General features: G+C 33.2%; 2 protein-coding genes across 2 annotated transcripts; both read right to left on the bottom strand.

Annotated features, from left to right (window-relative positions):
* Positions 1 to 3,668: 3,668 nt before the first annotated feature.
* Positions 3,669 to 4,079, bottom strand: LOC140451112 (uncharacterized). The gene has a single exon (XM_072544841.1). It carries the CDS (start codon positions 4,077 to 4,079, stop codon positions 3,669 to 3,671), a length of 411 nt encoding a protein of 136 aa, XP_072400942.1.
* A 130-nt stretch (positions 4,080 to 4,209) lies between these two features.
* Positions 4,210 to 5,391, bottom strand: LOC140451111 (KRAB-A domain-containing protein 2-like). Its single transcript, XM_072544840.1, has one exon. It carries the CDS (start codon positions 5,389 to 5,391, stop codon positions 4,210 to 4,212), a length of 1,182 nt encoding a protein of 393 aa, XP_072400941.1.
* Between the last annotated feature and the right edge of the window lie 21,222 nt (positions 5,392 to 26,613).

Here is a 26,613-nt window from a genome sequence, read left to right as displayed (position 1 = left end):
ACTCACAAACTGGACTCTCCCCTTCGATCCAACCAAACAGACTGCCTTCCTTACTTATTCATTTCATCCTTCCATTTCATCATTCCCCCTCCTGAGTTAATTTTATAACCAATCAAAACAAATTTTAGTCATGACATATTTTCCACAAAACTATTTTCTCCTTCTTAAACATGCCATAATGGATTTCCAAAAAAAAAAATAATATTCCAAATATTTTAATTCTATTTTCTATACTATTCATATTTTAATCTATCCTTACAAATTGTAATACACAGGTATATTGTAACTATCTATAATGTATCCAATATCCGCATTTCTTGAAAAACTAAGTAACCTATTCTTCTATTAAGTAAAATTACCCATTGTTCTTGGTTTGGATAAACCGTTTGAAAAACACTTTCTTCCTCCAGCTCCCTAATCGCTTATTTGAAATGCATTGTTCTTGTGGTTAGTACACAACTTCGATAATCACTTGCTTAAAAACTAGTTATAACTATTTTTACAAAATTTGTCTTATACAGGGTGTTCAAAATTTATATGCTCGTGGTTGAGAAATATGAAAATTTTTATTTTAAATTGAATTCTACATATGAATATGGTCTTTTAATTTCTCATGTCAAATTAGGAATATAAATATATATATATATATATATATATATATATATATATATATATATATATATATATATATATATATATATATATATGTTAAGAGCAATGCCCGAAATTGGACAATCCTAACATTGTTCGGAAATTATTGTCCACTTCTAGCATTGTACCTCCAAACTGTACAATGTCCGAAATGGTCAAAATTAAAAATGACAATCGAAATGCTCATCGATTCGAATCGATTATTATTGACAGCCGACACACTAAATCAAAAATCGAACATTTTGGTTAATATTATGCAAAATATGTTTATATTTTCTATTTATATATATTTAAAGTTGTTCTTTTTCGAATCGGCAACGCCAAAATGCTGTGTGCAACTAAAATATAAATAATAATATTCCAACTACAGAAAACGGTTTTCGTATCCCGAACTTTTAGGCCAACTCGCCAACATTATTAATTATTCCATGATGGTAATGGTAGAACCCAATCTCAGAGAAATCTCTTCCTGGACTTCAGTAGTGAAGGGAAATTAACGGTTTTGTTAAAAATCATTAACGATTAAAAAATATGATGAAGAAATTGTGTTCTACAATAAGTGATAATGGTATCAAAATGGTAGTGAAACATTTCAAAGATTCAAGAGAGAGAATGAGGGAAAGAAAAAATGTATAGAGTAAACAGGTGACATTAAAAATAGAAAACACAATGCGAATGTCAAATGAAGCAGTTAAAGTGGAGATATTTGGTTATGTACAACTGGACAATAATTAACAGTCTATGGGACATCTCATGAATCAGCATCTAGTGTTTATCGAATTGTAAAATCCGCTGCAGTTCACTTTTATAAAATCAGATTACTTCATTGATTAAACAAAGATAATCCTGATATTTATCTCCAATTTTGTGAACAATTTAGTGAAATTATAAGTAACAACCCATATCAATTATGTGTTTTTCCAACCTTTATGTTGTAATGTTGAAGTTAAGCTATGTATTTGTCATCATTGGAGTGACAGTAAACAGGGTGTTGGATTAGCAAGTGTTCCAATAGATTGGCTGACCAGATCACTGGATATTTTGCCGTTGAACTTCTTTTTGACAGGATACCTTAAATCAAAAGTATATACAACTTTTCTGCAGATCTTGCAGCATTGCAAAATAATGTCCAATGTAGATACCTGAAGTATGTGCAAATGTATAAAGAGGCTTTGAACATAGATTATATCATTGTATAGAGGTCATTTTGAACATTTTATTGGTTAATTTGGTGAAATTTTATATTTTTTTGTTATTACAGATATTTAACAAATAAATAGTTTAAAATAATTTCTAACAGTTATTTCATAAATAATAAAACAAAAAGTCTGCTGTGTAGTTAATAAGTTACCATTGAAATTATGGGTTACTAGACTAGACTTATATATCCAGATTCCAATAAAATTTGAAATGTTTTTATTTTAATTATGTAGTAGCTCTTGGTTTCTTATCCCTGCAACACCCTGTATATGTATATTAATGACTTGTTCCCAAATTTTCACATTGACATGATTAATGTTATTATCCTATACTTCGTTTATACATTTTTAAATGTCTTCTTTATTTTTACTTAGATAAAATGAAAGGCAGATATCGAGCACACATTTCTTAATTTAATCTTGCCCAAGTACTTTCGCTATCTAAAGCATCATCAGGGGCATTTTGCCAATTTTGAGCTAGCCAACAAGTGCAGAATGTAATAAACATAACATTAAACATAAAACTGTACAAACACTACACTAAACAAGGACAAACAGTTTAAAATTATTTAAAAATTGGTTAAAGCTACATTCTTGTCGGCAACAGGAGAGAGAATTCTCTCATTCTCTCTCCTGTTGCCACAAGAATGTAGCTTTAACCAATTTTTAAATAAGTAATTTTAAACTGTTTGTCCTTGTTTAGTGTAGTGTTTGTACAGTTTTATGTTTATTACATTCTGCACTTGTTGGATAGCTCAAAATTGACAAAATGCCCCTGATGATGCTTTAGATAGCGAAAGTACTTGGGCAAGATTAAATTAAGAAAAGTGTGCTCGATATCTGCCTTTCATTTTATCAAAGTTCATTTATTCGAGCATTCAACCTTATATAAATTCTTTATTTTTGTAAACTGGCTTTAATTTGCTGTTTCTCCACTAATTTGGTATTTGTCCTGTTTTCATAATTTTTTTGAACAATCCTATGAGCTAATGTATTTCACTTTCATCTAATGCCTTAGAGGGTATCTAAGGATATTATCTAGTTATTTCTGATTTCCTTTCTTAACTGTTTTTATGGTCTGTTTAACTTCTTACCTTCTAATGTCAAGTACCATTGCAATGACAGTATCTAATTGTACTACTGCTGCTGTATCAGACACTACATTTAATAAGTTTTCAAAATATCATTTCCACCACTGCTTTATATTATTTTCTTGTGTTAGTATCTTATTATTATATAAAGTTAAGAAAAAATTAAAATATGCAGATTAAATTTATATATTCAATATCTGACATTCAATAACATGTTATAAAATATGTTATTCGAAAAGAAAAACTATTGTGAGATAAATCAATGCATATTTTTAGGATGGTGTAAAGTTTGCACCAAGGAAATAGGATAGTGATGGATGCTGACAAATGTTATATAAAAATTCAGTAAAAATTAGGAAATCAGTGAAAGTAATGCACAAGTTACCACATAAATGCTCCACTAGTATTGAATAAAATTATTCAATATAAAGGAAATAATGAAATCTGAGAAATTCATAAAAGGTTTTAAATTTTCAATGCAAAAGTGAAATAAAAATATGTACTATGAAATAAATTAACTAAAGACATAGCAAAATTGTAACCTTTAACAAAACTTCTTGTTCCACTTTAATAGTGGTTCAAAAACTGACAACAAATTGGTTATGGAGCATACATACATAACACTATAAAAGTAAAAAATAACTTTAGTAAAATTGAATACTAATATATGCCATTATCCTATTAATTTATTATAAAATATAAATAAAAAAGAACTTTAACTTTTATTTTATTTATTTAAACAATCAAGTGAATAATGACACTTTGAGTTACATATAAGTCCATTTTTGCGGCAATGACATTTTCCATCTACACATTTCTTTTTACAATTGCATTTGATAAATCCTTGACCACCAAACCTTGATTGTTTCTTAACTATAGTTCTTAATGCCAATTCTGTATTTGGAACATCAGTATTAGACATAAACATTGCCTTGCAAGGAGCAATTTGGTTCCTTGCAAATAATTGTGGCAGGATACCACTTGAAGTTCCTACTTTGTAAAATCCATCAGTATTGTCTAAGACAACACCTAGGATATTTCTCTGGTCCCCTTTCCCCCTCTCTAAAGAAGGCACTGGTACAATAACTGAAGAGCCTCCATCAATAGGTGGAAATTTTTTTTCTGTATTGGCTTTCATCTTTTTTGCTTGCTTTTCTAAAGCAATAACTGCCAGATGTTTGTTTTTTGAAATACTACTTTTTATGGCAGAAATTTGGTTACATTCATCTACTTCAACAGTTGGCTGAGATTCAGGTGTAGATGTAGACTCAGGATCTTCTTGGCTTTCTAATTTTTTCTAATAAATCAGGCATGGGACACAAGTCAATAAATTCTATATCTGGCGATGAGTCTTCAACAATGGCACTTTCTACTTGGACCTCATTTTCGTTTAATATAGCTTCAGAAAGTGTTTTCTCACCACTTTTCACAACATTCATTGAACTAATGACCTGCTCTAATTCTTCCTCCATACTGACACTAAGAGCTACTGGTAGGTTACCAGACTCAAGTCCTAACTTGGGTTTTCTACCAAACATCACCTCAAAGGGACTTTGCTTGATTCCAAGATGGAAACTATTGTTCTTTTGAAATTGGCAAAAACATAAACCCTCATCCCACTTGTTTGTTTTATTATTTTCCATCCATGCAACAATCATTTCTTGCACATCCCTATTGGCTCTCTCTACACTTCCCTGACTTTGGGAATGTCGAGGCTTGCCATGAACTATTCTTAATTGTGGCCACATCATCTTTAATTTCTCTATAATACTATTTACAAACTCACGCCCATTATCGCTCTGGAGGACAGAAGGTGCTCCAAAAATACAAAATATATTTACTAAATGTGTAGCCACCTCTACTGCAGTTTTTGTTTTGAGAGGGCGTAGACTAACAAATTTACTCAGGTGATCCTGATAATTTAATATAAATTTATTTTCCCCACTTGGGCATGTTTGAAAGTCTATGAGATCAACCTGTCCTCGCTCATTAACTTCCTTGAACACCATAGGCTTTACTACAACACCTTTCTTTGGAAGTGTTTTCTTCTTTATACACACCTCACAATTTTCAAGAAAGATTTTTATGACATCCCTGGTTATATTGGCATATTTTTGTTTTAAATTGTACTCTAATTTATGAATGCCACCATGACCTGTCTGTATGTGAGCACTGTTTATTATACCATACAATTTAGAATTGCATACAAAATACTTAATATTAATGTCTGTTTTGCACATGGGAACAATCAACCTATATGTATCTCCTACTTTTAAAACATCATACCTCTTAATTCGTCTATAGTCTGATGAAGTTTTGGTTTCTCTATTTTTTGCTTCCATAACTTCACTAATAAGGGTATTATAATCTGTTTCTGTCTTAATTCGAAAACTATTTATAGTACCACCTAGCTCGTTTACTTTAAAATTAAAAATATCTTCCTGGACCATTTTAAACTGATTGGTAGATTATTCCAAGAATAATTTAATCCTACCATCCAGAAATCAGAAACCGTGATTAATTTAATTATGGATTTATAACTTCACGCCTCACAGTGACGATTTTTTCTGTTTGCCTCTAACTTTAAAAACAAAAAACAAATGGGGAATAATCGTAAAAATCGATATGAATCGATATCTGTCATATTCTCCCAAATTTTGACGCATCGCTACTTATTGAAATTCGAACATTGTACAGCAATTCTTTTATACAAAGTCCGATATTCATGTCTATTTCGGAGACTGTACAGTAAAGGGGTGCAATGCTAGAAGTGGACAATATTTTCCGTACAATGCTAGGATTGTCCAATTTCGGACATTGCTCGTAACATATATATATATATATATATATATATATATATATATATATATATATATATATATATATATATATATATATATATATATATACAGTGCTAGTCAAAAGTCCGTTCCCCCCCTCGTATCTTTTGAACGGTTATTGTTATAATAGTGAAATTTGAAGGGAGGTAATAAACAGACGTAGGCTTCTCAACCAGTCATAACAGATGACGTAATAGTGACAGATGACGTTACAGCACCACTGTGACAGATAATTTTAAATGGGACCTTATGGCAAGTGATACCTCAATTGAAAGGTATTGAAAATACCTATTCAGTCATAATAATTTTGTTTGAGTTTAAGCTCATTTTGATGAATAAATTAAATAAATACTAAAATTGTGGCTTCTCATTTAATTAATAAATATTTAACAACCAGTTCTTATAGTAAGTGTTCAAAATGTGCTCCATCTACTTCCTGACAGTAATGCATCCTATTTCTAAACTCTTGCCGTACTCGTTCAAATGTGTTGGTCTACATTCTTCCACAATTCGTTGTTTCAAAATGTCAATATTGTCGGGTGCTGTACCGTAAACTTTAGATTTCAAGTATCCCCACAGAAAAAAATCTAATGGTGTAAGGTCCGGTGACCCAGCTGGCCCATTCTATCATACCTCGTCGTTCAATCCATCTACCACAATATTTCTCATCTAGGTAACGTGTTACTGCACGTTGCACGTTGAAACGTTATTTCCAAGTTGCCTAATCCATCTGGATTATCCTCCAGAATTTCAAATATTAACGGTTTAATTGCATTTTGTAACATCTTCACATACACTACACCGGTTAAGTTAGTATTGAGGAAAACAGGCCCAACTATGTGATTTCCCAAAATACCTGCACAAAAATCAATTTTTTTTTTGGAAATTGAGTATGAGTTTCAAGAAAGACGTGAGGATTTGTGTAACTTTAATACCTCACAATTTCCATTGAGAGAAAAAGTACTTTCGTCACTAAAACAAATTGTTTTTATGTAATCGGGCTGTTGGTTAATTTTATTGGACATATTTTCACAGAATTTTAGTGTTTGGTCGGGGTCATCATCTGAAAGTTGATGCACAATTTTTAATTTGTATGAATGAAATTTGTTTTCAGCCAACACTCGGTGTACTGTCTTTTGAGTGATTCTATAGATAGATGCAACTTGGGCTGTAGAAGAAGTACTACTACCATTTCTGAAATTATGTAAATTTAGTAAGTGTTCAAAATGTGCTCCATCTACTTCCTGACAGTAATGCATCCTATTTCTAAACTCTTGCCGTACTCGTTCAAATGTGTTGGGGGAAATTGCCCTACATTCTTCAACAGTTCGTTGTTTCAAAATGTTAATATTGTCGGTTGCTGTAGCATAAACTTTAGATTTCAAGTATCCCCACAGAAAAAAATCTAATGGTGTGAGATCTGGTAACCGAGCTGACCATTCTATCGTACCTCGTCGTCCAATCCATCTACCACGATATTCCTCATCTAGGTAACGTCTTACTGCACCATAATGGTGTGCAGGAGCACCATCTTGTTGAAACGTTATTTCCAAGCCGAATTCATCCGGATTCATCATTGGTGCTACAGCCCTATAAAAGAGCCTCGACCTTCCCAAGTCTATTACGCCAGTCAGTTCTATCCATTGCTAACTGTTGCCAGTTTGCTGCGCCTATTTGTCTACCATCCTCATCTACACCATCCCTCCATCTGAGTTTTGATCTACCCCTTTTTCTACTTCCCACAGGTTGTGACATAAGGATTCTTCTAGGAGGGTTGTTCTGCTGTGATCTTGCCAGATGTCCTGCCCATCTTAGTCTTCCTATTTTTATAAAGGATACTACGTCTTTACCACCAAATATATGTTTATATCTGTGATATATCTCGTAGTTGTACCTCCTTCTCCAAACACCATTTTCACAGATGCCACCAAATATTCTTCTCAGGATCATTCGTTCAAATATAAGCAGGAGATTTTCATCTGCCTTGGAAATGGTCCATGTCTCCGACCCATATGTGAACACTGGTTGTATAAGGGTTTTGTATATGGTTATTTTTGTTTTTTGGCTTAAGTTTCTGCTTCTCATATATCTACTCAGTCCAAAATAGCATTTGTTTGCTAGGATTATTCTTCGCTTGATTTCTTCCGTCATGACGTTCTCCTTGGTGATCAGGGAGCCTAAGTATGTGAATTTGTCCACCACTTTAAAGGTAGAATTATCAACCGTGAATTGGTGGCCGATGTTTCTGGCTCTATTGTTGGGTGTTGATGATTTCTCTGATTCATCCGGATTATTCTCCAGAATTTCAAGTATTAATGGTTCAATTGCATTTTGTAACATCTCCAGATATACTTTACCGGTTAAGTTAGTATTGAGAAAACAGGCCCAACTATGTGGTTTTCCAAAATACCTGCCCAAACATTTATTTTTTTTGGAAATTGAGTATATGTTTCACGAAAGACGTGAGGATTTGTGTCACTCCAATACTTCACATTGTGTGTGTTAACATTTCCATTGAGAGAAAAAGTACTTTCGTTACTAAAACAAATTGTTTTTATGTAATTGGGCTGTTGGTTAATTTTATTGGACATATTTTCACAGAATTCTAGTCTTCGGTCGGGGTCATCATCTGAAAGTTGGTGCACAATTTTTAATTTGTATGGATGAAATTTGTTTTCAGCCAACACTCGGTGTACTGTCTTTTGACTGATTCCATAGATAGATGCAACTTGGGCTGTAGAAGAAGTAGGGTTCACTACCATTTCTGAAATTATGTTAATTTTTTTGTCGTCACTAATTGTTGGTTGACCAGATCGTTTAGCATCTTGAACACTACCTGTTTAAACTTCCGAAGAAGCTTCCTCAAATAAGCTCTCGATGTAGGGCAATCGGGGTACCTCTCATTAAAAAGACGTTCCGCTGCATGGAAATTATTTTAACATTCACCAATAATTAACACAGCTGCTACTTTGTGGGCTACAGTACGTACCATTCTGCCTTTGTAAAAATTTAAACGTCTCGTTAAAAAATATTTAAACTAAATATTAACTAAGAACAACTAACTAAAAACAACTTGACTAAACTTGAATTGACAAAACTAGGCAGAAACAGAAACTAAATATTCAGGTATAAACGCATTTGCAAACTAAAAGTAACTAGAGAATTGACTAAACTAAGTAGAAAGAGAAACTAAATGTTGAGCTATAAACGCTTTTGCAAACTAAAAACAACTAGAGAATTGACAAACGTCAAATTTTTTGACAAATAACCAAAGGCAGACGTTATAATTTTTATTAATTATATGTCAAACCAGAATTTTAATTTTTATTTTCTTTATTTATTCGTCAAAATCATCTTAAACCCAAACAAAATTAAAATGATTAAATAGGTATATTAAAATAATTGTAGTTTCGCATTTAATTAATAAATATTCTAATGTTCGCCTTTAGTTAATTGTCAAAAAAGTTGATGTTGACGTACAAACAATTAGAGAATTGAAAAATGTCAACTTTTTGACAAGTAACCAGTGGTGGAGGTTTTAAAATTTATTAATTAAATGCGAAACTACAATTTTAGTATTTATTTAATTTATTCATCAAATTGAGCTTAAACTTAAATAAAATTAGTATGGTTGAATAGGTATTTTCAATACCTTTCAAACAAGGTATCACTTGCCATAAGGTGCTATTTAAAATTATCTGTCACAGTGGCGCTATAACGTCATCTGTCACTATTACGTCACTTATTATGACTAGTTAAGAAGCTTACGTCTGTTTATTACCTCCCTCCAAATTTCACTATTATAAGTAAAACCGTTCAAAAGATACGAGGAGGGGAACGGACTTTTGACTAGCACTGTATATATATATATATATATATATATATATATATATATATATATATATATATATATATGTTAGTTTTGATATTTCCGCGGGAGCTGTATGTTATATCAATGGTATTCCGGGTTTGACTCCGCGTTAAATGTTGTTGGTTTTGATAAAAACCATTTTGACGACGTTTCGGCAAGATCTCACTTGCCATTTTCAAGTCTCTCTGGATGGTCTGCTTCTTGTCGATGTTCGAGTGGAAGTGACGCTACGGGTGTTGGGCAGCTGGCTTTTGTAGTTACTGTGCGTTTAATGCGTATAACATTACCGTATGTTTAATGTTAGCGAATGTCGAAAACAAGAGAAAACGAATTATCAGAGAAGCCATAGAGATAGAAAAACAAGAAAATAATTTAAATTCTCGAGACGATGCCCAAAGATTGCCAAGAACATGGAAACCAATTATCCCGAAGAATAACGAAAGAACGGAATCGACCAAGACCCCGCCCACTGACCTGCGCACTGGACCAATTACAAGAGCGCGCGCAACGCACAGTAACTACAAAAGCCAGCTGCCCAACACCCGTAGCGTCACTTCCACTCGAACATCGACAAGAAGCAGACCATCCAGAGAGACTTGAAAATGGCAAGTGAGATCTTGCCGAAACGTCGTCAAAATGGTTTTTATCAAAACCAACAACATTTAACGCGGAGTCAAACCCGGAATACCATTGATATAACATACAGCTCCCGCGGAAATATCAAAACTAACATAATTAACCTTCACGGGGAGGAAATTCTACCAGATATCCGAAGATTCGAGAAAATGAGATCAAAAAGAAGTACACTGCTATGCAATCTTACTTTTTTAGAACGGTGTAGGGACGAAAAGGTAATTCCTAAAAGCATGAAACTAAGTTTTCACAAAAAGAACCAGAAAACCAAAAACATCCTAAGACGGGCTAGTTTAGCACTGATTAGAGAATCCATCCATGACACCAGACGAGAAATCGATCAGATAAACTCGAGAATATTAAAACTTCACCTGATTCTTGGCAACACATTACATCCGGTACTATGGAACATATTAGATACGCTCAGCAACTTTCGAGCAGAGACAAACGCCGACTTAACAAAAACAAAACAAATTAAGAAGTTCGAGAGACTATTATTAGAACAACAACCGAGAGAAACGCCACAACAAGATACCTGTAAACTGGTCTATAATTTTTCGAACTTCCCACTAGATGAAGCCACAAAGAGTGTTCTTTCGAAAGGTTTTAATTTCGCAGTAGCTCCTGCACGCATACCGATTGAAAATATTATATGCGAAGTGGAAAGTTCAATAACCAATATACCATCCGACACGGCCGAGACTATACGCCAAGACGTGTCACGCATATTACGAACAGCTAAACCGCCAAAACGAAACTTAACACACGAGGAAAAAGGGGCATTAAATTCATTGCGCAAAAATAAAGAAATCATTGTACTTCCAGCTGATAAAGGCAATGCTACGGTGGTTATGAATGTCATAGACTACGATCAAAAGATGAAAGATATTCTAGACGATCCATCATACGAGAAGATATCGACTGACCCGACAACATATCTAGAAAAAACAACAAAAGCAAAAATACAAACATCTAATATTAATAAAGAACATCATTTTCAACTTATTCCACGGGAAAAATCATCGAGATGTCCAAAACTGTACGGTCTACCAAAAGTTCACAAGGATGGATTACCACTACGACCAATAGTGAGCTCCATCGGATCACCGTTACAACCACTGGCAAGGTTCCTGGCTGAAAAGCTACAGCCTTACGCAGAAGAAGCTGATTCCTACGTTAAGAACGCAGGCCACTTCATCGAGCGTATAAAAGATGTTACTCTTGGGCCGGGACACTTGTTAGTAAGTTTCGATGTTGTTTCACTTTTCACCAACGTTCCCATCAATGAATCCTTGGAAATTATAAGCAGAAAATATCCAGTACCGCAAGATACCCTAAATTTGACGAGGCACTGCTTAAACAACACATATTTTATATATGGTGATCAACGGTACAAACAAGTTGAAGGGGCACCGATGGGTTCACCGCTATCTCCCGTGATAGCAAATCTTTTTATGCAAGACATAGAGGAACGGGCAATAAGAACAGCAGAATATAAACCCAAACTATGGCTTAGATATGTGGACGACACTTTCATCATATGGACACATGGAGTAGACAAACTTACTGCATTTCTAGAATACATTAACAGTATCCATCCCAAGATCAAGTTTACGATGGAATTAGAAAGTAATCAGCAACTACCTTTCCTAGACGTCTTAATAATAAAGAAAGAAAACGGCAACATTGGATATACAGTGTATCGAAAACCAACTCACACTGACAGATACCTACATGCAGATTCACACCACCATCCTGCACAATTGAATTCAGTCATAAAAACTCTGACTATAAGATCTGAACGACTAACAGACGAAGAACACAAGAAAGAAGAAATGCAGAAAGTTACAAAAGCGTTAAAAAACAACGGCTTTTCCACACACAGAATCGAAATGGCACGAAGACCACAAAAAACAACAAAAGAAATAAAAGAAGACGAAAAACCGATTGCCAAAACCACTCTACCGTATATTAAAGGCACAACAGAGAAGATAAGCAGGGTCCTGAGAAAACACAAAATAGAGACTGTCTTCAACACCGACAGAAAAATCGCGAACATATTACCATCTGCCAAGACAAAGATTCCCCTAGAAAACCAAGGAGTATACAAAATTCCCTGTGGAGAATGCGATAGAGCCTATATTGGACAGACAAATAGAAGGATCCAAGTAAGACAAGAAGAACATCGCAATGCCATCGAACGTAAAGAAACGACGTCATCCCTAGCCCAGCATTCTTTAGCTACAGGACACAAAATTGACCTTAAACATACGGTAATGTTAGCGAATGTCGAAAACAAGAGAAAACGAATTATCAGAGAAGCCATAGAGATAGAAAAACAAGAAAATAATTTAAATTCTCGAGACGATGCCCAAAGATTGCCAAGAACATGGAAACCAAGAACATGGAAACCGTCAAATTTAGGGTATCTTGCGGTACTGGATATTTTCTGCTTATAATTTCCAAGGATTCATTGATGGGAACGTTGGTGAAAAGTGAAACAACATCGAAACTTACTAACAAGTGTCCCGGCCCAAGAGTAACATCTTTTATACGCTCGATGAAGTGGCCTGCGTTCTTAACGTAGGAATCAGCTTCTTCTGCGTAAGGCTGTAGCTTTTCAGCCAGGAACCTTGCCAGTGGTTGTAACGGTGATCCGATGGAGCTCACTATTGGTCGTAGTGGTAATCCATCCTTGTGAACTTTTGGTAGACCGTACAGTTTTGGACATCTCGATGATTTTTCCCGTGGAATAAGTTGAAAATGATGTTCTTTATTAATATTAGATGTTTGTATTTTTGCTTTTGTTGTTTTTTCTAGATATGTTGTCGGGTCAGTCGATATCTTCTCGTATGATGGATCGTCTAGAATATCTTTCATCTTTTGATCGTAGTCTATGACATTCATAACCACCGTAGCATTGCCTTTATCAGCTGGAAGTACAATGATTTCTTTATTTTTGTGCAATGAATTTAATGCCCCTTTTTCCTCGTGTGTTAAGTTTCGTTTTGGCGGTTTAGCTGTTCGTAATATGCGTGACACGTCTTGGCGTATAGTCTCGGCCGTGTCGGATGGTATATTGGTTATTGAACTTTCCACTTCGCATATAATATTTTCAATCGGTATGCGTGCAGGAGCTACTGCGAAATTAAAACCTTTCGAAAGAACACTCTTTGTGGCTTCATCTAGTGGGAAGTTCGAAAAATTATAGACCAGTTTACAGGTATCTTGTTGTGGCGTTTCTCTCGGTTGTTGTTCTAATAATAGTCTCTCGAACTTCTTAATTTGTTTTGTTTTTGTTAAGTCGGCGTTTGTCTCTGCTCGAAAGTTGCTGAGCGTATCTAATATGTTCCATAGTACCGGATGTAATGTGTTGCCAAGAATCAGGTGAAGTTTTAATATTCTCGAGTTTATCTGATCGATTTCTCGTCTGGTGTCATGGATGGATTCTCTAATCAGTATATATATAAATATATATATATATATATATATATATATATATATATATATATATATATATATATATATATATATGTATATATATATATATATATATATATATATATGTATATATATATATATATATATATATATATATATATATATATATATCTACGGCATAAAGTGGACTCCGCCCATGTTAAAATTCAGGTTCAATTGAGCTCCGTGGTCAAGTGGATACCGATATACGGAGCTCACTTGACCATTCCATAATATTGGTTCTGTCGATTCATCAACATGTAGAGTTTAATAATTTATAAAAATTTTTTGGAGCCCGTAAATACCCCTGTATCATAAATGTATATCGTTTAGTTCACGTGTATATATTATAGGGGTCGTACAGATCTTCTTCAATGTATATTTGAACCATACGTTTATCGGTTTAAGTAAGCTCTGAGAGTTTGGCAACTGTGCGATTATACCGTATATTTTCAGCATATACCCTGAACGGTTCATATGGGCTCCTTATTTTTATCTACTGTTCGTAGACAGTGTAATCTAATACGCATTACACTGAGTAACAGAGGATATCTTATTACCTGGTATAACTACTTACTAAAAGGTAACTGGTTCTTTAAAAACAGGTATATAGATACAAAAGGATTTGGGCTTATTATTTAATGGAATATTCGCTTGCATAGGAAATTTTATTTTTTCTGCATTTTTAAAAATGTTGTTCTTTTATTTAATATAATTTTATTAGTTCAATGCCGAACTCGATGTTTTTTTTAATTACAGAAATTTCGTAATATATTTTGTTTACGTGAGTATGTCTTTGTACGTCTTATGTAAGCATCCGATTAATTAATAAAAACTAATTTTATTTCATCCAATCTTCTGCGATGTCTTTTATAAAGCTTTTTTATTATTTTAGTTCTGGTCTTATTTGTGTACTACATATGATATCTCGATGAACGGTTATCTCAAAATAAATATGGTTAAGAGCTACAATAGATATTTTTGTGTTAAAATTGGTAGTAGTGTGCACAAAAACAAAGAATGGTTAATTTGTCTAACAAGGTATATTCGGCGGCAGATGCATATAGTGCAAGCGTCTATGTTTTAAGGGTGGAAGGATGTGCACCTCATTTTTAGCTGACAAGCTTGGGAACAATATTATTTCTGGTCCTCAATTTACCTCTTAGTTTTAAACAATAATCTGTGACTGACCCCGTGCGATACAAACTATTTTCAAGGAATTTATAGGGAGTCTACGTTCAACAATCATGACATTATTGGATGTTCAGTTTTGTGAAAGCGTCTATGTTAGGGAAATTGAAGGAGCACACACGAGCTTTTCAGGGGTTTTGGCTGAAAATTGATTCATAGTTTATTTTTATTGTGCAATAATAGGTGTATCGTCTATATAATAGAAGTCCTAGTATCTACCGGTATGGATCGTTCGTTTGTGTAAATGTTATACAGTGTAGGTGCCTTTATGCTACCCCAAGCAAGACCGTTCTTCATCTGCTATTCTTACCATTGAGTGATATAAAAAATATTTTCTTGTGTAGGCATAAGCAGACAATATAAGTGAGTTTGTTATCCAAGGGGATATCATATAGTTTTTGAAAAAATATTCTGTAAGTTAAGGTGTCGTAAGCGGCATTTAGATTGAAAAATACCACCACTGATACCCGATATTTTTCGTACCCATCTTTGATTTAGTATTTGTGATGTACATTACTTTGAATAGCTGACAAACTAAAAATTTCGGCTGATAGTTTTTGTGGTCGTTGGAGTTTTTGCCAGGTTTAAGCAAGGTAACAACTTTGGCTTGTCTCTAGATTTTGGGTATCTCCTAATTTGAATACAGTTGTTCATCATCTGGATAAGCCATTGTAGTGTTTTTGGTCCAGATTTCGTAATAAGCTTTGTGCTCAGATCCTCAATGTCGGTATTTGTATTATTTTTCATTAAATATGTAGATGGTGGATCCAAGCTCAAAATCATTAAAAGGTTCTCTTAGCTGACTGGTTTTGTTCTTTCTTACTTTGAGTTATTCTTTGCTTTTTTTCCGATAGAAATAGTATGTCTATATCTATAATGTGATTTTCAGCGATCAGCTATATACCAAATACCCTAGTTTAGGCCCTATATGTGTTTCCTGTACTAGAAATTAGTCAGATTCGTGTTTAGCTCATATGTCTGATAATTTTAAATAAAGTAAAGTTTCTTGATTTTTAGATATACCCTTAACAGTTATAGACATATGTTATTAGAATAGTTGGTCCTCAAAAGGACCAATTTGACAAAATCATATTAAAGGGGTGACTGAAGAATTAGCCGATTAATTAATTAATCATTACCCGGGGTATGCCCGATTGCGGTGGTCTTATTAGTACTTCAATCTTCCTAAAGGCTCGTTTTTTAAACCCCGTAAGTAATGCGTAATCTTTTACTTTTTATTAAAAATTTAAATTTTACATGCCGTGTATTACTTTTTGAAGATATGTCGAATCAGATTTGTATAGTAATAATTTTAGGTTCTAAAGAACCTCTTTGTGGAAAATAAATAAGTTTGTGATATCTGTCACAACTCATATATAGATAATAAAAAAATAAACAGGTAAAATAAGTGTAAACAATCTTAACTACATACATCGGCGCCACTGTTCAGGTGATGAGTTTATCACAGAATTTGATATCAAAGGTTACATTTTAATTCAATGTTCTATTTACGTATCTTCAATATTAAAAAAGTAGAAAAAGACATGTTTATGCTTTTATTTTTTTAAATCTATGCTATTTTCTTTCTAGAGTTCCGTCTTTTTTGAACGACCTGTGTTCTTTTTTCAATTGGGTACTTGTCCAAAGCTATGACAAATACTTTGTCCTCTGCTATTCTACATTAATATGACTGATTTATTTTATCTTTCTTGCAACTATTTTAATGGTTATCCTGTGTATCTTCTTCTTCTACTTTTTCTTTTCATATAGACATAACTGTCTGTTTTTCAATGTGCCTCCAGTAAGTTGCCTTTCCATCGTTTTCGTGGTCGTCCTACTGATCGTCTTCCTATGGGTTAACCGTCTCTTGCCGTCTTTATTGTTTTATTTGTTGTCATTCGGCTTATATGATCGTTTCATTCTACTCTTCTATTTCTTAACCAGTTTTTGATGTTCTTCACCTTGCATCTACGTCGTATATCTGTACTTCTAGCTCTGTCCCATAGTGTCTTACCATCAATTTTTCTAAGTGTTTTCATCTCTGCTGTTTTATATCCTTTTTGTCCTCTCTGTGTCAGATCTTGTTTCTGCCGCGTATGTCATTATTGGTCTGATGACTGTATTGTAAATTCTGCCTTTCGTTTCTGTTTCGATATTTTTATTTCTTCATAATGTTTCATTTATGCAGCCTGTGGCTCTGTTTGCTCTATTCACTGGGTCTTCCACTTTAGTTTCGAGCTTTCCGTAGCTAGATAATGTGATGCCTAGATATTTAAGCTCTAACACTTGTTCTATTATATGACCTTCCAGCTCCAATTAACATCTTAGTAAATTTGCTGTTGTAACCATGCATTTTGTCTCTTTTGGGCAAATTAACATGTTAAATTTTCTGGCGGTTATATGAAATTGGTACAGCATACGTTGTAAATCATTTTCACTTTAAAAGAGTAGTATTGCGTCGTCTGCACAGCAGATTATTTTAATTTGTTTTTCTTCCATTTGGTATCCTTTTTTAGTTCTTATTTTTTATTATTTCATCCATAATTAGGTTGAATAATAGAGGACTTAGGTAATATTCCTGTCTTATTCCATTGTCACCTTCAATAGGGTCGGTTAGTTCTTCTTCTACTTTTACTTTTATTGTGTTGTTTTGGTATATATTTTCGATCGTTTTGATTTTTCCTAGAGGTATCTCTCTTGCGTACAATAAGGGGATAACGTTTTTTTAATTTGTGTATCTTCTGTATATCATTATTTCTTTTGTGTATTAAAAATTAAATTTTGGTTATTATTTCTTAAGATTCTCTTAACGTGTTTATTAATTGTCTTGTTTTATGTGTATCAAGATATGTGTGTCATGATAGATTGTAATGCATATTTCATTTAATGTAATTAAAGTGCTCTTTGCGTTTGCCTATTACTTTCTCACTTCCTTAGCGATAGGTCTTTTTTTCCTCATCAATAACCTTATCCTCGCTCGATACAGCTATTTTAACCCTCTATAGCCCCGTGTGTACTCAAGGTAATAAAGGAGTTTTTGATGCAGAAAACTTTTTTAAAACAATTTCCGACTCTAGTATGCCCTCTGTTAATTTCAGGCAATATTTGGTTATACATTTTCATACACTCTATGAACCTATGACGAAACCTATATGGAAATGTTTAACAGTATGTCAAATGGACATGACTGCCTTATTAGTTTGTATTTTCGATGGTGATTTATTGTTATAAATTGTGTACAATTTATATAAAAATACATACAGAGGCATTATATCAGCATTTAGATATTGATTACCGTTGACATTTGTTTATTTTATTGTGTTGTGTCAGTACTGTGATAAAAAACAGGTATGTTGCTTTGAATCCACACTTTACCATATTATTTTAAATTATTTCTTTAAGATGGATACAAAAACGTTCTACGGGAAAAGCAGTAAATATCCGAGGAATCCAAAGACTCTGACTTTGATAGTGATAATAAGAAAGTAATAATAAATTTTCCAGGTACCCAGATATTAATCGATCCAGAATCAAATAAAATGGAAAATGAAGACGATTTGTACGAAGCAAATTTAGACCAGGATACCAATTTAGATGTAGACTATGATGAAGATGAGGGCGATACCGATAAAACTGAAAAACACAATGAACAAAATGTGCTCAAAAGGTCAAAAATGATCGTAAAAAACATTCAGTGGAAGAGTGGTTCTCGAACAGTATTTCCAATTCCAGAATGGAAAGGTAATTTACCAACATGCAAATTATTAGAACCGGAATCCCCTCTACATTATTTTAAAAAGATGATATCTACCAATAGGCTGGAAAACATTGTAGAACAAAGAAATTAAACCAATTTATTGGATCTGTTCTACTGATGTCAATATATGGCTTGCCAAGGACAAAATCATTTTGGCAGAAGGAAACACGTATTGCTCAAATAGTCGATACTATATCTAGGAATTGCTGGGAAGAGATAAAAACTAAAACGCATTTCAATAATAACGAAAATATGGTCAACAATAATGATAAGTTATACAAAATTAGACCATTCATCAACGGTCTATTTTAAAATTTTCAAAGTATTCCAATGAGTGAAAAATTGTGTATTGATGAACAAATGATACCATTCAAAGAGGCACATTCTTTAAAACAATATATAAAGAACAAACCCAAAAAATGGGGATACAAGGCATTTGTTTTGTGTGATAGCAATGGTATTGTTTATAACTGGGAATTATATACAGGAACTGTTAAAGATGCCCTTCATTTACCTAATGTAGACACCAGCGGTAATGTAGTAATAAGATTGTGTGAGATAATCAAACCAAACAAATACTATAAAGTATATTTTGACAACTGGTTCAATGGCATTCAGATTGAAATGGAAAAACGTGGACTGCAATGTTTGGGAACTGTTCTTCCAAACAGATTGCCTTATTGCCATTTTTCTGATGACAAGAATATGAAGAAACAGGGCAGAGGTACTGTAGAAGAAAAGCACGCTACAGTAGATGGCATAAGACAAACAGCGTTAAAGTGGTACGATAATAAACCGGTTCATTTGCTTAGTACATTTGTTGGTTCTAAGCCTACTTCGTTAGTCAAGAGGTGCGATAAGAAACAAAAATCAAGAATTATTGTATGCTGTCCAAATTCAGTACAATTTTATAATAAATTTATTGGAGGTGTCGATCTTATGGATTCACTAATTGCTCTTTACCGAACAGACATAAGATCTAAAAAGTGGTATCTAAAAATATTTTTTCACCTTCTGGATTTAGCTGTTGTTAACAGCTAGTTGTTGCATCGTCGTGATTGCGATTACTTTGAAATTAAAAAGAAAAACCAGTTACCTTTGTTACAGTTTAAGTCCCACTTATGTAGCGTACTGTTAGCAAGCAATGATCAGATCAAAAACAAAGGACGTCCCAGGCTCAGTGAAATTGAGAACGAAATTGTAAAAAAACAGAGGAGAGGATCTACTGCTATTGTACTACCAAAGGAAGTTAGGCTTGACCAAACCTTCCACTGGCCAGTAATTTCTGAAAAAAAGGAAAGATGCAAAAAACCAGGATGCTGTAATACTTTAAAGTAATGTGCGATAAATGTAAAGTTGCTTTATGTTTTACAACTAACTACAAATATTTGTTTTTTTGAATGACATAATAAAGTATATAACTTAATTCGTTAGTTTTTGCTAAACACTCCCAAAACTCTCCCCAAACAAAATTTAAAAAATCTAAAAAAATTACTAGTTGTTGTAAATGGATATTTGAGCACATATACAAATTAAAACATTTTATAAACAAACAAGTTTACAAAAAAGTCGAGCAATAGAGAGCTAAGATATTTATATTTCACTATATGCTCTATCATTTGGTTTTCATTTATAATTTGCACCTATGACGAAATTTATAATATCTAAGATCTGGTGCTTTCATATGAAACTGGAATAAAACACTTGTTAGATAATATTTGTTCGTTTTGAGTACACTTTTCTTAGAACCTAGTATATAAAAAAATAAATATTTGTCTGTCAACAAATTTCTTTATAAAAGTACGAGGCACTATTCTCATGCTGTGAGCTTTGCTGCTCTGTTACTTTTATAACGCTTAAGCTATTTTTAATTTATTGTCAATATTTTTGAGGTGTGTTATCTTAAATGATCATTTTTAAGGTTAGTACGTTTGATTAAATGAAATTGACATTAATTTGATAGTTTCCATTTTATTAGTGCTGATGGTATATGACTAGCATCTGTTGGTACTATATATCAATTTCAACATGTGGAAGTGAGAGCACTCTCTTGTTAGTAATTTCAGCGTAAATTTTGACGAAACCAGAAATAACGCATATTATTCTCCCCGTGTGATCTTAGTATTTCCGTTGATTAAATAGTATAGGGTATCCAATATCAATATCTAATGTTGATTTTTAAATGCACACTTTAGATACTCTGTTTTTGTTTACCTTATTTTTAGACCTTTTTGCTCAAGCGCCCATCTCCATTGTCTCAATCATTAATTCAATTATCTCTCCTTATCTCTTACTAACACCACATCGTTAGCATACATAAGGCACCAAGGGATATGTCCTTAACATGTTTTCGTTAATTTTTCCAACACTAATTAGAAGAGATAAGGGATTAGCACTGACCCCTGATGCAATACTATTCTCAAATGAAATTTATCAGTCTTACCCTCACTTGTTCTAACATTAGTTTTCCATTACTTGCCTTATGATAAAAATTGCATCCGTTGTTGATATGCCTTGCATGAATTTAAACTGATTTCCTAATATTTCTGTTTCTTCCTCTATCCTACTATCAATTATTCTCTCCCACAGTTTCATGGTGTGACAGAGTAGTTTTAGGGCTCTATAGTTTGTACAGAGTTTAACATCTACTTTGTTTTTGTATACAGGTACTAAAATGCTACTTCTCCATTCATCCGGTATTCGCCTTACTTTCAAAATTCTATTAAATAGTCCTGTTAGCCAACTTGTTCCTGATTTTCCTAATGCTGATCATATATATCCAGGGATGCCATCAGGACCTATGCCTTTTCTTTTTTCATCTTATGTAGCTCTTGAATTACTTCCGCGGTCGTCATTTTCGGCACCATTGCTATTACTGTCTCTGTTGCCTCTATAGATGCTTTCTCAATCTCTTAGTTTAATTGGTCGTTAAAGAACTCCTTGTAGCTATTTTTTAGATCCTTTCCTTGCATAAATAGTTTAATGTATTTATCTCGTATACATTTAATCTGATTAAAATCTTTGGTTTTCTTTGCTCCACTTTTAACAATTTTGTATATGTTTTTTTCTTAGTACTCAGTTCATTGTACAGCTTTTCATGCGCTGCTACCTTAGATTGTGCTACCGCACATTTGCTTCCTCTTTATCTATTTGATACTTTTGATAATCTTATTCTGATATTTTTTCTTGTCCCTCCTTATATAATCTTCTCTTGTCTTTTATATTGTCTTAAACATCGTCTGACTATCTATATTTACCAATTTTTAAGTCAATTTTCTGAGATTTTTTCAAGTATTTTAGTTACACCCTCTTTAATAATTTTTGACACATTTCTCCAAATTTCATTATGACCTTTTTCCATATTCCAACACATTCTTTTTTTATTTCTGTTCTAAATTGAACTACTTTGTCGCTTGTTAACGTCAGTTAATTGTTTTTGTGACTCTCCTCGATATTTTGGTTTTATTTCATATTTTACTTGTATATCTAGTACTAGCACTTTATGCTGTTGGCTTACAGTTTCACTAATTATTACTTTAGAGTCTTTACATAAGGGATTGGCTTACGATCCATATTTGGAATTGATTTTGTCTGCTTTTAAATTGGATAAGTTGGCTTTCTCTTTTCTAAAAGCATGTACTAACAGTGGACTAGGTATGGCCACTGTTAGTACATGCTACTGCTAATTCCAGCATATTATCTGCCATATTATTTGCTGCTAATAGCATTCTAATATTTCATCTATAGATTAAATCCGTATAACAAATAGATATTTTTCACTTTCTCGGAGTAATAATATTCTAACATACAAAATTCTATTAAATTGCCAAAACCTTCCTTGCATATTTTATTCACTTATAAGGGACAGCAGCAATATTAGTACCATAATAAGGGTATAGTCCTGGACTGGCTAATCGTTGGATAATAGGAAGCATGAGTGTAGCAGTTTTAATGTTTTCGGGACTGCTACCTGGTATGGGGGAGCAGAGATATCAGTACCAAGTTATTGCATATATGAATTGTTGCTTGAACTTTATTATTATTAAACAGCACTATATAAACAGCACTATATTCTATAACACAAGAAACACTGTTATAAAACAGTCGAATAATATACAGATTCTCAATTCAAATATTCAAAAAATTAAAGAACAGCTTACTAAAATAGAAATCGCCTATTTAAAATGCAATCCATTAATGGCCCAAAGTACCAAGCACTTCTAGCATATGGTAATGATATTGATCTCATAAGAAACTCCCTCCCGTCTGCGACATCTTCAACAAAGTGAAGAGAACACGAAAAATGTTTTACTTAAAATCAACAAAATGAAAAACAAATACAAGCGAATCAACAGAAGAGAGCAATTCAATCTAGATTGTGAATAAAACAAGTGATGTTTTTATCTAAGGGGACGTCATAGAATTTTTGGAGAAATTTTCTCTAATTTAATATGTCGTAAGCGGCATTTCGATTGACAAATACTACCCCTAATACCTAATATCTTTCGTACCCGTAGTTGATTTTTGCAACAACGGGTACGTTATTACATACTTTATAAGTATTACGAATAAAAATAAATAAGCAAGAAGAATGTAAGTGTACTATATTTAAACCAAGTGACAGAAAAAAGAATATTATACATACATGTACTACTAAATTAAAAATTATATGCCTGACAACGCAAGATACAAAAAACAATGATTTAACATTGAAAACAATGATAGCTTGCACAAGCGACAAAGTATTTAAAACGATAAGGCCGAACATATTATATGTAATTGTAATAGATATGTTGGCTAAAATTATACCATAAGACACCGAAATATTATATCTATGTGTTTATGTGTATCTAAAGTATAGTGGTATATTGAATTCCCTACATTAAAAAATCGAAATATTTAAATTAGACAGTAAAAAATTATAATTTTAAGATTGATTTATAAATTATTATAATTTAAATTTTACTGCTTGATGAAACAAATATTGTAAGTCATACACTATAGCAATCGAAACATCGGAAAGTACATTTATAATATAATAAATATTTCAGTGCCAATGTATTAAAAAAAGTTCTAGTACATAAAAATGGACACTTGCCTATTCAAAGTTTATAATAGACACTAATTTCAGTTTATCTATAATTAAAGCAAGTAATATAAATTATAATTATTAAAATATTTAACTACATTAACCAAGTACGTATTTGTGAAATTTCTCGATGACTAAATTGATTGATATTTAAATAAATTTGAAGTTCCAAAACGTACCTGCTGTAAAATTTAAAAATCTACGACTAATCAAATTATTGGCAACATCGGAGGAGTTTAGTTGGGTACGCAAAGAAATGTATACGGATCCCAAAAGTGTTTTAACCTATTACAGAGTCCACGTAATCCGACGTGTTGGTCGGAGTCCACATAAAGCGCTACCCAGATAATAATATACACGGTGTATATTCGCCTGGAGTTAGTATAATACCGTTTTAGTACGGAGCTCTCATTAACCGCTAGATCTATATATATATATATATATATATATATATATATATATATATATATATATATATATATATATATATATATATATTTAAATATATATAATTAAATACTGTCTTCGGTAGGTATGATATCTGACGTATATATATGATATCTTTCGAGATTTATTGGTTGGCTTTTGGTGGGATCAGTTAATGCTACTTGAATGTGTTCATCGGTGTTATTGACTAGCTCAGTCTAGGCAAGTTGATTACATGCTGTAATAATTTAGGGTGGCTGCTGTAATAATTTAGGATTGATGCTGTAAATATAAATCTAATAAACCCCTCTAATAAATTGTCACCACTATAATAAAGGCTGTCACCATTGTAGAAGACGTCTGCCTCAATATCCTTATCAATGCATCTACAATTCTTAGGGGATACTTATCCCTGCGAGCGGGGCAAGGCTTACTGGTTTCACTAGTCTGGACTGACTGGTTCCGCCCTCGCGGATTTACAAGACGGTAGGGAGATTTTTGGAAGGAAGGGGATTAAGGACTTCTCGGTCTCAGGTCCTGCAAAGAGTGAGAGGCTATGGGCTTACGTTAGAAGCCGAAGCACTGCATAAGCGGAAATGTGTATCTCTTCTAGTCTCTACCTGTAACGGCCAGGAATAACAAAAACAAATTTCGAGTTTACAATGTATTAAACAGACTGTACACTACAAAATATCAGTTATGACCAATAATATTTCGATCAGGCGCGAAGGGAGACGAGAAGAGACAAAGCAAGGAATTAAAGGTCGGACAATTCCGTATCATTATATATACCTTGGGTTAGTATATTGAACTTAGTTACCTTAGCGTATTTAGGTTCTAGCTAATGAATACGCCTCCAGTCCTACAGGGATTCGAGATCCGTCAGTTTTCGAGAAGTCAAAACGGCACGCTGTCACGAACCTTCGAATCTCCGGTTACCGGCACTTATACGTCACACTATCCCGTCGAGTTAAATAGCGCGCTCACTCGCCGCGCCTCTCGCGTAGGCCACTCGCGGGCGCCGCGCTCTTACTGGACGTTTGACCCACTTCTGTTTGTTTTTATCTATTGCCAACTCGTACCTTAGATTCTTTTGTCACGTCCGAAGTGGAGATTTGTTTCTACGTTTTCGCTGATTATGCCATCTATTCCATGTGTTAATCTGGATCACGCTATTTAAAACTTCTTAGTCAGCTCAATTCTTATCACTTGTTTAACAATTCGTACCTTGTATTAATTTCCAAAAAGGTCTAAGTGTCGTAGTTTTTTAAACATTCAGGCTTGTATTAAACTGGGTCAATTGTTTTGTTTTTAATTTGAAATGTATACGTTAAACTGTGTCGAATTTATTCTTTATTAATTTGGAATATATAATAATTACTTAATTAATTATTACTCTTTACTAGGCTAATTATCCCTTAATTTTTCCTTCTTTATTTCCTTGCTATGTTTACATTACCATGCAACGGTGAGAGTTTCTCTTAGGATGGTACCTTCGACTTCTTGTCTTGGAATGACTATTGTACCTGATGTTTTCTTTACTGGCAATCTGACTTGGGTAATTGTTTGGGGCTCTAGTTGGACTCTATAGAATTGGGCTTTGTTTGGTACATAGTAATTAATAGGAAGAATAGAATGCTCCGTAGTAAGATTAGCTTGGGCAAAATCGAGATTTGCTTTCAGAAGTTTAAGACTATCGAGGCCAATAAGACCGTCAAATGTGAAATTTGAAAAGATAAAATTTTGAAATTTGAAATTAAATTCGGGAAAAATTGGAATTTCTACACAATAATCTTGAATGATTCTGAAAAATTCATGTAACGATAAATGGTTCATATTTAATATTATTTTTTAATAGAATAGAGATTTTTAATAGAATTTTTTGGCTATATCATGATTAAGGAACAATTTAGTGGCTCCTGTATCAATAAGAAGTTTAAGAGGGGGATTTTGAATTTTAATGTAAGGAAGCTCTCTTTTGTAAGCATAGGAATGCAATTCTACTACGTTTCTTCTTTTTTTCTGGAAACGTTTGAACATTTACACCTTCCTTATATTCTTGGCTTTCTTGTTTATAATAAGGGTAATCTTGGTATGTGTCATTGTCTCTATCTTCATCGTAATTATTTTTCTCTTGTTGTTCAATATTAACCACTTAACGCACAGATTTCTTCTACGGTGAATCGGGGGTTAGCTGTTTGTTAAAAGCGGAAGTTTCTTTGAGATTGGGGTCTATTAAAGCCGGTTTGATACGCTCATAGGTGTTAGCTTATATGCTTGAGATGGAAGTGGTTTATGAAAATTGGGTTGATTAGCCCTAGAATTTTGTGCATATGGAGTGATTTGATGATTTTGTTGGAATCTAGGGGGTTGAAATGTCCCTCT

Source organism: Diabrotica undecimpunctata, chromosome 9, assembly GCF_040954645.1.
Source record: "Diabrotica undecimpunctata isolate CICGRU chromosome 9, icDiaUnde3, whole genome shotgun sequence".
Lineage (NCBI taxonomy): Eukaryota > Metazoa > Arthropoda > Insecta > Coleoptera > Chrysomelidae > Diabrotica > Diabrotica undecimpunctata.
This window is presented reverse-complemented; position numbering and strand designations above follow the sequence as displayed.